The following is a 16,094-nucleotide window of genomic DNA, read 5'->3' as shown; positions in this document are numbered from 1 at the left end:
CGTACTTTCATATTGCAGTACACCCTGCTCACAGACATTTCTTACAATTCATCGTCGGCCACGGTCACTACCAGTACAGGGTACTACGCTTCAGACTATCCACAGCTTTTGACTTTTTTCCAAAGTACTCGCAGTGGTCATGGCCTTCCTCTGCAAACAAGGCATCACCATTTCCCAGTATCTAGATGATGGCCTTCTCAAAGCGCCATCCAAGACCGAAGCACTCCAAGCAGTCCACACTACAATGACCCTCTTTACAAAACTGGGCCTCCTTATCAATTTTGAAAAGTCCACACTAACCCCAGTGCAAACGCTGGAATTCATTGGTGCTCTCTATTCGATGCCAAGTGGGCAAGAGCGTTTTTACCACCTCACAGGTTCACAGCAATAACACAACTAGTTTCAACCACCCGAGCATGTCCCCAAATCCCAGCACTTACATGCCTCCCACTTGTGGGACATGTGGCTGCTGCTACATTTGTGGTCAAACACACGAGGCTGCATGTGCGGGGTGTCTTCAGGGCTGGCTCATACAGTATATCTTCCTCACAAGCACAGCATGCAAAAACTCCTGTCCATGCCAACCCAGGTCAAGGACTTACTGCTGTGGTAGATGTGCCCGACAATGTCTGTGCCAGGGTCCCTTTTCTTCAACCTCCGTGATACTTACCGTAATTGCAGCCAGGTGCACTCTAATAGCCAATCTGTGCTGTTTGAGCTGAAGGAGGTAGTTCAATCTGAGAGGTAATGGAGCTCAGGCAGCATCGACCTGTCTGTCGGCACACCGAAGTTGGAACCGGTTCCACGTCTAGTAGAATCGCACCTGCTATTTATCACAATATGTTTTACTGAATCTGAACAGGTTATTTCTGTATCGTACTGTGATACTTACCACTGATGCCTCCCTCCTCGGCTGGGGAGTGAATCTATGCAAGCACACTATACAGGGCTGATGGATGCCCACTGAGTTCACCTTACCAATCAACATCCTGGAACTGAGGACGGTCCACAATGCCTGCCAACATTTCCTACCACTCCTCAGAAACCGGACTGTTCGAGTAATGACGGACAACCTCGCCTGCATGTATTACATCAACAGGCAAGGAGGTGCCAGGTCCCATTCCCTATGCTCAGAAGCAATTAAGCTATGGAATTGGTGTATCCACAACATCTCCATCTCTTCTGCGTATCTCCCTGGACATCAAAATATGACAGTGGATGTGCTGAGCAGAACCTTCTCGCACGAGCATGAATGGCAGCTCGTCATGAGAGCACTCCGACCCATCTTCTGTTGATGGGGTCATCTCACCATAGACCTTTTCACCACTCACGAGAACACCCACTGTCCTCAATTTTGTTCCAGAGCAGGCCTGGGACGTGATTTGCTGAGGGATGCATACATTATGAACTGGAATGTGCCACTTCTGTATGCCTTCCCTCCCTTTCCCCTCCTGTTCCGAGTCTTATGCAAGATACAGGAAGATCAAGCTCTGATTATACTAATAGCACCAACATGGCCATGACAAGTCTGGTACGCGTACCTGCTTCACATGACACTCTCTCGGCCTATAAACCTTCCCCCAGCATCGTGGCTCCTCTCTCAGGACAGGGGATGCATTCACCATCCTAATTCGCGGATGCTCCTCCTGAAAGCTTGGTCCTTTGTGGTTCTGGGATTCAGAAATAACCTGTTGAGATTCAGTAAAACATATCTTGATAAATAGCAAGTGCGATTCTACTGGACGTACCTATTCCCACACGTGGAACCGGTTCCAACTTCGGTGTGCCGACGGACAGGTCGATGCTGCCTGAGCTCCATTACCTCTCAGATTGGACTACCTCCTTCAGCTCAAACAGCACGGATTGGCTGTTAGCTCTCTTAGAGTGCACCCGGCTGCAATTACCACATTCCACTGCTCTGTCGAGGGATATTCAGGATTTGCACATCCCATTGTCAAACTTTTTCTTAAGTGTGTTTGAATCCTATACCCTAACATACATCCCCCCACTCTGGGACCCCAGCCTAATGGCAGCCTGCTCGCTCCTTCATCTAAGCACTGTGTGAGACCAAGAAAAAAGGAGTGTTGGGTTCGAGTTGGATAACCTCTTTGGGGCCTGTGAATCTGGAGCGGCTGGAGAAGGCACAGTCTCTCTTCATACAGAAGGAAAATGACTTTCATTGACTTCAGCGTGAATACAACCTTCATCAAATGCAGTGGATTTACCATTAAAATACCAACAGAAGTAATGCACTCATATTTAATTAGTTTAAATCAATTTAGATGAGATTAATTAGCGAGTGCGCAGACCTGTTGAAGTGTAAATCGCTATGGAAGTGCTAAATGCTTATTCTTTACATTGAATACTGGGGTGGAGGATGGGGGGAAATCAGGTCTGCGTTCAGGCCTTAATTCAGCAAGGCACCTACTTGCATGACTCAGGGCTGGTCTATGCTGGCACTTTACAGCACTGCAACTTCCTCACCCAGGGGTGTGAAAAAACACACCCCTGAGCGCTGTAAGTTTCGGGGATGTAAAGCGCCAGTGTAGACCATGCCCCAGAGCTGGGAGCTGCTCCCCTCGTGGACTATACAAGCCATGACTACAGAAGGCATGTTAATGCTCTGCCGCGGCAGCACTTTAATGTTGCTAGTGAAGACGTGCCCCAATTTCAAGCCTGTGAGTAGCTTCATTTAAGTCAATGGTACTCCTAGCGTGCTTACAGTTAAGTTTGCGAGTAAGTACCTAGCTGAATCAGGGCCTGATTGCTGTATCACTCAGCAACGGGCATACACAATTCCTGAAGAACACAAACATCAAGTAATATTCAATGACCATTTGATATAGAGAAAAATAGGCCATAGGGCAACTTTTCTTTCCGTTTGTAATAGATGTTTTTTGTTTTCATGTGTCTGTTTTCTGTATTAAATTGGGGGATTTCCCTTCTGCATTTCACATTCAAGACACCATTTTCAACTACTCCCAAGATTCCCAATTCAGTTTGCTCTGGCCTTTAGACACCTATGTTGGCTGACTGATTTTTGTTTGAATCTCCATTGTGTTTTTCCTAAGACAAGGAACAAAGAAAATTAACATACATAACTTGCTTCCACATCTGACTGTTACAGCAGAATTGATTTTTCTAACATTGCTTTCGTCTCTTTGTGAATCAGAACGAGATGCCTTTGACACCCTCTTTGACCATGCACCAGATAAACTCAGCGTCGTGAAAAAGGTAAAATATTTTAAAAACGTATTTCCTACTGTAGTCAGTAGTGGATTTTTAAGCAGGAAGGGGTCCCAGAAGTCTGGAAACCTGTAGAAAATATTTGTGGTATCAGTGGAAAAAATATGCCCATCAGAATCATACAAATTTCACTCCAAAGTTACAACTGAAGTGCTTATCTTGAAGCTTTGTGGCTTGGCCCAGTATTCACTGGAGTCAGTTAAGACTCCCATAATTTCAAGTGGGTTTTGGATGATTCTTGGTGTTTGTCAGCCCTCTTCCATACAGCACTTTGAGAGAAACTACAAGTATTAATATCCAAAAGAAGCATCCAGTGTCTGATCTGAGCAATTGTCTTGTACAAGGGGTGCCCTTCCACAGCTGGAGAATCTCCCTAGTGTACTGTGGCTGTCAGAGGGACAGATATGAGTTGTGATTCACCAATTATGGCTGCAAGAAGTTGTAATACACACACACACTCACTCACTCACTCAATCTTGCTCTCTTTATTTATTTAAACTTCACTTTCATTAATGCGTCCAAAGGGATGCTCACTTACGACAGCTGGAACAGTCCCCTGGGTCTGTTCTTCTGATACAGATCACAGGCCACCCTCTGTTCCACCTTCAACATGCCACTTTTTGGGGGCAGAGGGAAAAGGAAGAATAGCCATTAATCTGGGCCAGCTTTTGTTAATATATCCATCTGGAAGAGAACAGACAAAGATTTTGCATTATTCCATTGGCTTGTGCAAATACCAGTGTTAAACTGTTGAGCATAAAACTGAGTAACTATTTTACATAGAGATTGGAACTGAAATTTGCTTCTTTGCATTATATGATTGTTATTATTTGTATTACTAGTAGGGTTATCAATTAATCACAGTTAACTCACGTGATTGATTAAAAAAATGAATCATGATTAAAAAAATTAATTGCAATTAATTGCACTTAGAATACCAATTGAAATTTATTAAATATTTTTGGATGTTTTTGTACATTTTCAATATTGATTTCCGTTACAACACAGAATACAAAGTGCACAGTGCTGACTTTATGTTATTATTTTTGATTGCAAATGTATGCCCTGTAAAAATGATAAACAAAAGAAATAGTATTTTTCAATTCACTTCATACAAGTACTGTAGAGCAATCTCTTTAGTGTGAAGGTGTAACTTACAAATGCAGATTTTTTTTTTTTTGGTTGTGTAACTGCACTCAAAAACAAAACAGTGTAAAACTTTAGTGCCTACAAGTCCACTCAGTCCTACTTCTTATTCTGCCAATTGCTAAGACAAACAAGTTTGTTTACATTGACGGGAGATACTGCTGCCTGCTTCTTATTTACAATGTCACCTGAAAGTGAGAACGGGCGTTCACATGGCACTTTTATAGCTGACGCTGCAAGATGTTTACATGCCAGGTGCGCTAAAGTTTCATATGCTCCTTCATGCTTCAGCCACCATTCCAGAGGACATGCTTCCATGCTGATGATGCTCGTTAAAAAAATAATGTGTCAATTAAATTTGTGACTATACTCCTGGGGGAAGGGGAGAAACTGTATGTCTCCTGCTCTGTTTTACCCACATTCTGCATATCTTTCATGTTGTAGCAGTCTCAGATAATGACCCAGTATATGTTCGTTTTAAGAATGCTTTCACAGAGATTTGACAAAACACAAAGAAGGTACCGATGTGAGATTTCTAAAAATAGCTACAGCACTCAACCCAAGGTTTAACAATTTGAAGAGCCGTCCAAAATCTGAGAGGGACGAGGTGTGGAGCATGCTTTTAGAAGTCTTAAAAGAGCAACACTCTGATGCAGAAACTACAGAACCCAAACCACCAAAAAGGAAAATCAACCTTCTGCTGGTGGCATCTGACTAAGATGATGAAAATGAACATGTGTCAGTCAGCAGCATGGATGTGTGTCCTCTGGAATGATGGGTGAAGCATGAAGGTACATATGAATCTTTAGCACATCTGGCATGTAAATATCTTGCAGTGTCAGCTACAACAGTGCCATGCGAATGCCTGATCTCACTTTCAAGTGACATTCTACACAAGAAACGGGCAGCATTATCTCCTGAAAATTGTAACCAACCTTGTTTGTCTGTGTGATTGGCTGACCAAGAAATAGGACTGAGTGGACTTGTAGGCGCTAAAATTTTACATTGTTTTATTTTTGAATGCAGGTTTTTTGTACATAATTCTACATTTGTAAGTTCAGTTTTTATGATAAAGAGATTGTACTACAGTACTTGTATGAGGTGAGCTGAAAAATATTTTTTTATTTTTTACAGTGCAAATATTTGTAATAAAAATAAATATAAAGTGAGCACTGTACACTTTGTATTCTGTGTTTTAATTGAAATTAATATATTTGAAAATGTAGTAAACATCCAAAAATATTTAAAATCAATGGTATTCTATTGTTGTTTAACAACACTATTAATCACGATTAATTTTTTTTAATCGCTTGACAGCCCTAATTAGTAAAGCACCTAGGAGCCCTAGTCATGGACCAGGACAGAAGAGGTGTTTTCCAGGATACATTTAAACTAATACGTTTAGGCGTGTAGCATGGACACGTTTTTATTTTTCCATTCTGAAACTGCTGCTAAAGCATTTTTAAAAAGTTGATTGAATTTTAAGTGAATGCTGCCCATTTAATATACACTTTAAAATCTGACTCCACGTCCCTCTAAAAATATTTTAAGCTGATGGCTAGATTGCTGGGATAAATATCTTAGTACAGTAACTCCTCGCTTAACGTTGTAGTTATGTTCCTGAAAAATGGTACTTTAAGCTAAACGATGTAAAGCGAATCCAATTGCCCCATAAGAATTAAAGTAAATAGGCGGGGTTAAGTTCTAGGGAATTTTTTTTCACCCTTTAATACTATACACAGCGATGATGATTGTGAAGCTTGGTTGAGGTGGTGAAGTCAGAGGGTGGGATATTTCCCAGGAAATACCTTACTGCTAAATGATGAACTAGCAATTGGCTGAGCCCTCAAGGGTTAACTCGTTGTTAATGTAGCCTCGTGCTCTACAAGGCAGCACGAATGGAGGGAGGGGAGACAGCATGGCAGACAGAGACAGAGAGACACACCCTGTGTGTGAGAGAGAGGTGCGCATTGCTCCTTTAAGTACGCTGACCCCACTCTAAGTACATTGCCTTTTTAAGTAGATCAGCAAGCTGAGCTGGCAGCTGCTGCTAGGAATCCGCTGTCATGTGTTCCTCCTGCTCTATGGAAGATGGGGTAAGCAGGGTGCAGGAGCAGGGGGGAGGGGGGCACCCTGAAATTAGCCCCCATCTTCCTCCGACCCTCCGCACAGCAAGCAGGAGGCTCTGGGGAGCAGCTCCAAGGCAGAGGGCAGGAGCAGCATAGGGCAGTGGGGGGAGGGACAGCTGAACTGCCGGCAATTGGTAGCCTGCTGGGTGGCTGCCACATAAGGAATTTAGGGGAGAGGGGAGCTGATAGGGGGGCTGCCGGTCCACCCTGGTTCCAAGCCCCCACCAGCTAGCTGCTACGGGCTGCTCTTCCTGCAAGCAGTGGACAAAGCAGGCGGCTGCCAAATGACGTTATAAGGGAGCATTGTGCAATTTTAAACAAGCATGTTCCCTAACTGATCAGCAATGTAACAACGTTAACTGGGACGACTTTAAGTGAGGAGTTACTGTACATATTCATGCTGCTGTTGTCCCTCTGCTGAATGGTAGCAGATGTCTAGGGCCTTGCAGATCAGCTTCCTGTTCAGATGGAAATCAGACATACAGAGCCTGGGTATATTCTTATTGTAACTTGTTTATTTATACACACACACACACACCAGTTCTGGAGCAGAGGGGTCACAAACGGCACACAGACCATCCCTTCATTCAAGAATCTCAGCCCAGTACCAAGGCCCAATTCCCATAGAACAGTTCTGGTGCAAGAATTGGCTCTCTTTGGAGAATTAGGGCAGGCAGTGCACACTCCTGCTGCTTACCATGGCTCCCCCAAGAACCGGCAACTGAACCAACACCACCATAGCATTTCCTCCAAGATTAAAAATGTGCTTGCATGCTAAGAAAAATAACTTGTAAGAGGTGACTCCTGCCATAATACTGTTGCAATGGAGATAGTAATTTACACTGCTGTATCACTTTAATTCTTACATTTTTTTTATTTTTGTGTGTACTGACAAAGAGGGTATTGTGACAATTGTTTACCAATCTTTTTAGTCTAATGCTGTATTAACCCTACCATATGGACATTGGTTCTTGTTTCTAATCTCATTAATCCTTGTCATCTTCCTTTACAGTCTCTGATCACCTTTGTGAACAAACACCTAAATAAGCTAAACTTGGAAGTGACAGAATTAGAAACACAGGTAGGCGTTTTAGACAAGAAAATAAATCTCAAGGTGTAAATTACAAATTTAGGCCCCAGTTGTGCAAACTGTTTTGCATGTGCTTCTCTTTATACACGTGAATAGTTCTGCTAGAGGGATACACATGTGTGTTTGCCTTATTTTGTAGGTGATGGTTATTTGCAGTAATGTTTGCCTCTGGCTGCTTCTCTTGCCCACTTATTGCACACATGACTTATAGCAGATGCAGCTGGTAATTTGTAACCTCGCCTGGCTTCAGATAACGAGAGAAGTTTTAGAATATTTAATATTTGTTTGTGTTATTGACTGTAATATATGGCTGGGTTTCAGACCAATGTTTCAAACACATCAAAGAAAACATGTGCAAAGCACTCGCTGTATTACTTAAACTATGGATGAGAGCAGGTGACGGGCATGTCTTTTCCAACTGTGTGAATTCAGGCTGTTGATCTGAACCAGGATATCCTCAGTTGATTCAGTAATTGTTGTGGCATAGGTCTGTCTGTGTTTAACTCAGTTTGGATATTGGGTATCCTTCAAAACACTATAACCCAATCAAACGTGAGTTCTGGAGACACTGGGGCATGTTGCTTTCACTCAGCTGCGAGCATATCAGAAGCTTGCATAGCTCTAACTGCTGTAATAGAAACAATTAAACTGTGTAATGGAAGAGAGTTCATAAAAGATAAAGACTGCTTTAAAATGGGACTACATGGTTAACTTATTCTTTGCTGTTTGCCCAGGAGAGTAAGTGTGGGCACTGGATAGCCTAGGGAATTGGTTATGGACTACTGAGCATTTCATCTGGGTAATTGGTCTGAATCTGGCCTAGGCTGATACAGATTAAATTGATCATCCACTGATGGAAATTCTGGGGCCTTAGTGAATGGGAGGTTTCAGTCCAGTTCTGGGGCCTGGCTATCTTTATCACAAAAATTGACTTGAGCTCTCTGCTGAGATACCTGTGATTAATTGGGCTATGGAGACTTGATCCACCCGCTTGCCCCAAGAGTCTTGTATGATTGCTGTCAATGCGGTATCTGATTTATGCATACAGATCTTTCATCTCCAAGGGCTGTCAATCCAGCATCATTCACCAGTGCTGAAATGTACAAAGAATGTAAAAAATACAAGAAAATGGGCCAGGGGAGGTTAGAATAAATGGAAATATTGGTTAGATGAGACACCTTCTATTTTAGGAATCAATCAGAATCTTGGAACTCCACCATTGCACTTACGGTGGAAGCAGTTGCTAGACTGCAGTGCAAAGTGGTCAGAATTAACAAGGATTTTTATGCTCTGGAAAGTAGGTTGAGAGGCTGTCATGTCTGACAAGTTACTAGATAACACGGAATTTTGATCATTGAACTATTGCTTACCTTGGTCAGATAGTGCAGTAGTACATAAACGTGCTGGCTGGGTTTTCTGTACTACTGTCCCTAACTAGATGGAATGAGACCTGGTCAAGTGTTTTGAGAATTTCTTCCTCTAGTGGCTGGCCTACAAAGCGGATGTAGATAAAGATTTTTCAAAAGAAACAAATAGCAACAAAGACCCTAACTCCTATTCATTTCCAATTGGAGTTAGGCACCTCTCTGCCATTTGTGCCTTTGAAAATCTCCCCCTTAAGTCTACTGACAGCTAACAGGAGTTTCTGCTTCTGCTAAAGTGGTAGTGGCTTATCCCATGCCACATTTATGTGGCTCTGGTTTTGGAAGTGTAGGTCTCTGTGGATTGTTGCACTGCTTTATTATTACTGTAGCGCATAAGAGCCCTAGTCATGGACCAGGACCCCATGGTTCTGGATGTTGTACAACACAGAACAAAGACTGCTCTTGCCCCAGAGAACTCTTTGCATGTTCCACCTTATCTCTGATTAAAAAGTTCAGGGGATGTCATACAGGTCATATTGGAACCAATATAGATAATTCTTTTTGAAAGATACAGTACCTACCAACATTTAAAAGGAATTGTATGAGTTTACAGCAGTGATACTCTACTGGTGGGTCTCTTCATAAGCTTGGTGTGGCTCTCCTCTTGGGTTGGAGCACCTCATCCCAAGTCACGTGAACATACATATGGTGTAAAACAAGGAAAAGGCATGCAAAAGAGTTTTGTGTGGTCTTCTGGGTTGTCTTTTAAAGATATAGTTTCCCATTATCAATGTAGCACATAGTTACTCATAGTGAGGGTGGTGAAAACAGTGCACTCAGATGTGGGGAGACATCCCTGTGCCCCTCTGCAGCAACCTGTCTAGCCACTTAGGGCTAGGTCAATGGACTCCAAAGAAAAACCCGTTCGGCATTCCTCAGCTGAAAGGATATTGACCATGATACAGGGCCTTGATGGTTGAGTCTGGGGAGAAGAGGAACTGGCCAAGGGTCCTACTGTTTCTGACACAAGTGCAGTAAACTCCTTCCCAGTCCTGAATGGGGCAGAAGGTAGATTATTAAATGTCTGTAAACCAGCTAATGAAGTGCTGCAAGTAGAGGTAAATGGTTTGGGCCGTTTATCTTGATTTTTCTCATTGGTTGCAAAGCCTCGCATGAAACCAAATGCCTCTTGCCTGTCATCTGGGAATTTCACCAGTATCTCTCCTCAGTTTGCAGATGGTGTCTATTTGGTATTGCTCATGGGTCTGCTCGAAGACTATTTTGTTCCACTCCACCACTTTTATTTAACACCTGAAAGTTTTGATCAGAAGGTGAGTAGAAATTCCAATCTGGACTCCGCTCACTACCATATCCCACATGCTATTTTCCATCCATTGGCTGAATTCTCTTCATGCCCAGTTAAGCCAGAGTATAGCATATCCTTTCTTTCAAAGGCTGTAGCGAAGGTGCATTCGTTATAACACTTGGCAGTTCCTAGAATCCTTACTTTAAAGGTTGCCTGTGAAACAAAGGTGTAAATCCCAGTGACTTTACCAATACTTCCTGAATGACTATACCTATAAACATATTTAAGAGAAGAAAAGCTAGGTCCTGCGATGTCCAGCACAGTTGTGGTCAGATGATGTTTATAAACCCAAAGGATATAAAATAATAAATAGTTTGCACTTACATAGAACTTTTACGTGTTCAGATTGAATAACTTATTTAATTATTATTACAGCAATGCTTAGAGGCCACTCTGAGACCAGGGCCCCATTTTGCTAGGCATCGTATATAGTCACAATAAGAGACAATCCCTGCCCTGAGCTACTTACAATCCAAGAAAGGCATAAGAAGGGCAAAAGGTGGGAGACGGGAAGTCTTGTCCCCATTTTACAGGTGGGAAACTGAGGCACAAAGAGACTAAGTGACTTGCCCAGACTAGCATAGGCAGTCAGCACCACAGTGCTAGGAATTGAACCCAGATGTCCTGAGTCTCAGTCCAGTGCCTTCACCACAAAGCCATCCTTTATCTTTCCTAATTTTTGTCACTTCCCTGTAAAATGTGGAAATAAATAATATTACCTCTAATGTGTATGAGGAACTGACGCAGAGCAGTAGTGACTTGGCCAAGGCCACACAGCCGGTCTCTGACTGTATTGGGGTTAGAACTCATTTGCTGAGCACTGATAGTGGGATTGACTCTGTACCAGATGCACAGTCAAACATAGGCTCTGATCCTGCAATGAGCACCCTATTGGCAGCATGCCACACAAAACCGCACTGAAGTAAATAGGAATCTACACCAGCTCAGGGATCTGCTTGTGCACAAGTCACTGCAGAATTGGGGGCCATTGTTCCTTCCCCAAGGGGTTTGTAATCTAGGTACACAGTTTTCCTCTGGGTCTCCCAGTGTTCTGTCTATCTAGCTAAGCATTTTCATGTATTTCTTTCCATATGGTAAGATGTGAATGATGGCATCTGAGCTAAAGTAGGTTATTGTGGATGGGCATCACAGATGAAGTGAGCTGTGAGGAGAGGGTAAGGATTTGCCACGCTGTTGCAGCGGGGGGCGGCCTAGATCAGTGGTGCCTAGAGTGATAAGCAAGTTGTGAATGTTGCATGCCATTGGGAGGGGCGATAGGTTGTCTGTGTTGGGCCTTCCCAACAGCCATGGAGAGGAGGGGCAGCGCTGGCTGCTGACTGCCTACTCGGGTTGGGTCCCATGGGCCCTCCTTCACAATGGGTGTGCCACAGGGCTGAAATTGAGTGAGTGGCATTGCAACCTGGTGCACAGGGGTCACTGTGCCACTGAGGTTTGGCCCTGCCATCCCCCCATCATGGTGGAGAAGTGGCAGGACCAAATCTGAGTGGGCAGAGGGGCAGCCAGCTCTGCTCCTCCTCACTGCTGCTGGGGGGCTGGCTCCTACACCAGGGCTTGCCCGACCTCCTCCCACTTCCAGCAGCTCGTTTCCTCTCTGCTCTGCCCACAGGACTTGCTGAGTGACAGCCTCAAGACCTGCTACAAGAAGGAGGAACTGCAGGGCATGGGAGAGGGGCAGCAGGGAGCCCTGGAATGTACCATGTGAAAAATTTCAGGGATGGCCCTTGGTTTAGATATCCTGGTTCACTGTTAGCCTCCGTGCTATGTAATCCTTCTCCATGCTATGCAGTGGTGCAAGTACGGTGGTGTGGTCTGGTACGCCATACCAGTAAGATATTTATAGCTGGTATGGTGTACTGGAAAGACACAGGAGGAGCCAGCCCCACCCCAGCCCTTCCACGTAGCTGCATCTCCTGAGTCCTCCTGCCTGGGCTCTGTAGAGCAGCCCCGCCGGAGGACAGGGCTGGGCAGGGGTGGGGTGGGGTTGGGTTGGGGCCCGATGGCCCCACATTCTGCTCCTTGCCCCACTGCGGTTCCCAGGAGAGTCCTGAGCAGCCCTGCCAAAGGACGGTGGATATAGCAGCTGCTTCTGCCTCACATTCTTCTGTTCCTTTCGCCGCTGCAGTTCCAGAGAGCCTTGATCTCCCAGAAACCTCAGTGGTGAAAGGAACAGAACATGGGGCCACCAGGTGTACTGCCCCCAGCCCTTCCAAGCAGCTGTGTCTCCTGAGTCCTCCTGCCTGATGTCTGTACAGCAGCATGCCCCAACTCCTCCCCCACCCATGTAATGTGGGATGGATGTGGATCATGGGGAGGGGACGGGGAGAGCGCGGGGGCCCCAGGCTGGGGACAGAGCGGGGACGAGTCACGTGGGTGGGGTCACATGGGGCAGTCACGTGCCTCCCCTTTGTGTCCTTTCCATGAGTGCAGCATACCAGCAAGAAATGATTTCTACTTGCACCACTGATGCTATGTAATCTCTCAGTGAGTTCAGTGCCAAGCACAGTGGGGCTCTGACCCTGGTTGCAGGCCTTAGATGCTTCTGGAATACAAACAATGTATCTGCCCCCTGCGAGGTTGGCTCCTTGTTCTGGTGGGGTTCTGTGGAGCTCTGGTCTGAGCGCATAGTGCATTCCAGGGTTATGAATAGGAGTGAAGCTGGCTGCATTGGGGGTTGACATGTTAGTAACGTTGCAGGAACTTAGTAGTCTTTAAGGGCATGATCCTGCAAAATGCTGAGCACCTTCAATTCCTGCTGACTTTAGTGGAGGTGGTTGAGGCCCAGCGTCTACCAGGAGGAGCCCAACACCTTAAAGGACTTGGTCTTCACTGCCCAACTCACCTTTGATGGATATAGCTCATCCTCATCAGAAGGGATTGTACCATACTGTAGGGCAAAAAATATATTTTACCAAATTAGGAAAGTATTGTAACTGACTGAAGAATTTGCCTGAAACTCCTTGTCCTGTTAACCGGTGTCGATTCCGCTGAGAAACAGCAACCTGGGGTTTGCTGACTCCCTTAGGCAGGTGATGATGAGTTGCCAGATGTGGATGTATGGGAGGTAGGAGTGGCTTCCTGGAGAGGAGAGACGAGAATCCAGGATGTGGTCTGAGAAATCCTATGAGAGAAACACCTAGGAGTAACCGAGCCTGAGGATAAGATCTGAGTGTATCTTTTGTTATCTTAGAGTTTTCTTTTCCTAATAAAGAAATGCCAAGGGAGTGGGTGATGATGATGGACTTCATATTCTGTGTGGACTATGTTTATAGAGCAGGTTGGGAAAGATGAATATTTTATTATTTCATTAAAAAAACCCTTCATGGGTACTGCTTAGCTTTTTTTTTTTTTCTTCCAGTTTTTCTTTCTTTCTCTCTCTCTCTCTTATGGGTTGAATTTTCTTGCGTATAAAATCGTACAATGCTTATCTATATGCCATAGCTACTCAGCTGTGGTTGTGGTGTTGCTTGTTTATGTCTAGCTGCATGAGACTCATGCTGAACCAAAGTTATTAGATATTGTTTTGAACCAGACATGGAAAAAGAAAGTGTCTCTGTGAGCGTGGGGAGGGATTAGTTTGCTTTTATTTGTGAACTGTGCATCTCGTTCTACATCTGAAATTGGTTTTGCCTAAATAAATCAAGGAAAAACAGGAGTAGAAGGAAAGATTACAATTCTGATCAATTAATCCAACAAAGGGAGCTTTTTCTCATCCTAATGCAAAGGGGTTTTGTATGCATAACTCCCTCACTCACTGAGATGAGTAGTTTTAATTACATCTCCCCCCTCATGGCACATATCTCCAGAGTCAATCACTTAAAGGGACAAAAATACAAAGATCTCTTTGCACAAATTACCTTTCCACATGCAGAGAGGAAGAATTTCTTAAACGTCAGTAGGCATCCAGAAGAAAAGCTGATTGCTCACGTTAAATCCTTTCAGACTAACATTCTCTCCCCAACAGGTTTCTCTTCTAAGGGCTTGTCTACACTGGCAATTTACAGCACAGCGGCTTTCTGGGTCGGGTGTAGAAAAACACGCCCCTGAGCGCAGGAAGTTTCAGTTCTGTAATGCGTCAGTGTAGACAGTGCACTAGCGCTGGGAGCCGCGCCTCTCGTGGAGGTGTTTGTTTTTTTTTAGAGTGCAGGGAGAGCTCTCTCCCAGCGCTGTGCCCACACAAGCCAAGCAACGCTTTAGCTTTGCCAGTGTAGACTAACCCTAATTGATCCTCTTCATATTTTTCTTTCCTGTGTGTCTCCCTGTTCTGTTCTCTGACTTTGCCTTAATTCTAAGAATAGTTTTTGTGGGTTCTCTGTTAATGTGACTGTCTTCTTTTTCATAGAACCCAGAAGCCCTCTTTTCCTCTGTCAAGATACTGCTCTTAATTATTACTGAGGGACAGCCGTTTACTGTTGCTGATTGGTACTTAGTTTGTAATGATCTAGTGAAAATAATTTGAAAATGTTAAGCCTGACCTTACTTCTAATCTCTCTTCCTAATTGTCACCTGCTTTCTGTTGAAAATTACTGCTTGGATGGCAGATGATCTGTTCCGTAGAGTCTGAAACACTATAATTTATCATGAGTATACAGACAGGAAAAGCTCACCAGAAATGCAGATGTTTCTGCCCTCATATAAAGGCTGTGACATCTTGACTTCTCCAGGTCCCTCCCTGCCCTACATTTGTATGATTTATTGATCTCAGTAGCACACCCAGTCTCCAACACAGAGACTTGATTGTTCTGCCAAGTTTTTGTGGGGTTTCCTAATTCAGACTGTACTCCATCTTAAATTTTTGACTCTTTACATTTGGAAACTTTCTTCTTAAATGAGTCCCTCGGTTGATTTGATTTCTGTTGTCTTTACTCCTGGGAGGAAAACAGCTGCGATTCAGATCAACAAATGTTGTTGATTTTAAAACCAACAAAATAAATCCCAGCATCATTATTTTTGATGTCAAGAGAAGGGAGAAGAAAGTAACTGCTTTTTCATCAATTTGTTAGAATTTGGGAATTTATTTAAATTGCTTCTTTGCAGGTCCATAATGTTTCCTTCGCTTTTGAGTTGATGCAAGATGGAGGGCTCAAGAAACCAAAGGCTCGTCCTGAAGGTAATATATACACTATAGAGGCACAAGCTATTTATACAGGCATAGTGGCAATTACATCTCTCGTGTTACTCCATTAAAGTCAACAGGGTTACATCAGGAAATAATGTTGTGGGTGCATGTATTATATATATATATATACACACACAGAAAAACTTTATGTTTATCAGACTCCCTCTTATCCAAAAGACTCCTTATGCATATCTGCATTATCTCCCTTAATGTGCATCGTAACTGGAGTAGACTCAACTGTTAACAGGTTCAAGTCAGGCCCATGATTTTAGTAAGTGATAGTGCTATGTGAAAGCTGTTCAGAAGCCTATGTTAGGTTAGTTGGTGTTCTCAGTCTTTTTCCTAGTGGAAAGTTTACATAAAAAATTAGCACTAATTTGCGAGCAGCCTGATCACAGAGATCAATAACTGAAGGGATAATTTTTCTCCTATGCAAATCAGTGACAAAAACTCCCATCGGCTCCTATGGTGCAGGGCCAAGTACTGAACGAGCATGAAGACTTGAATTATGCTTTTGACTTTTTAAAGGCTGTACCTCCGAGTACTGAAGCTAATTAATGGAGCAGTGTCAAGAATCTTGCACTACCTCTGCACTGTTTGCTCTTTGGCTAACAGG

The 16,094-nt window shown here is 43.8% G+C and overlaps 1 protein-coding gene across 5 annotated transcripts in view; it reads left to right on the top strand.

Annotated features, from left to right (window-relative positions):
• Positions 1–16,094, top strand: part of PARVB (parvin beta) — a 97,588-nt gene that overhangs the window by 72,951 nt on the left and 8,543 nt on the right. For 4 of the 5 annotated variants that reach the window (XM_073316514.2, XM_073316551.2, XM_073316534.1 and 1 more), the window contains exons 9-12: positions 3,173–3,234; positions 7,534–7,602; positions 10,205–10,306; positions 15,397–15,469. In XM_073316514.2, coding sequence (XP_073172615.1) covers positions 3,173–3,234; positions 7,534–7,602; positions 10,205–10,306; positions 15,397–15,469 — 306 coding nt within the window. The remainder of the gene's footprint in view (positions 1–3,172; positions 3,235–7,533; positions 7,603–10,204; positions 10,307–15,396; positions 15,470–16,094) is intronic. The other variant, XM_073316524.2, reaches the window with a different exon arrangement.

This window comes from Lepidochelys kempii, chromosome 1 (assembly GCF_965140285.1).
Source record: "Lepidochelys kempii isolate rLepKem1 chromosome 1, rLepKem1.hap1, whole genome shotgun sequence".
In the NCBI taxonomy this organism is placed as follows: Eukaryota; Metazoa; Chordata; order Testudines; family Cheloniidae; genus Lepidochelys; species Lepidochelys kempii.
Note: the sequence above shows the minus strand (reverse complement) of the source record. Positions and strands in the feature narration are given on the sequence as shown.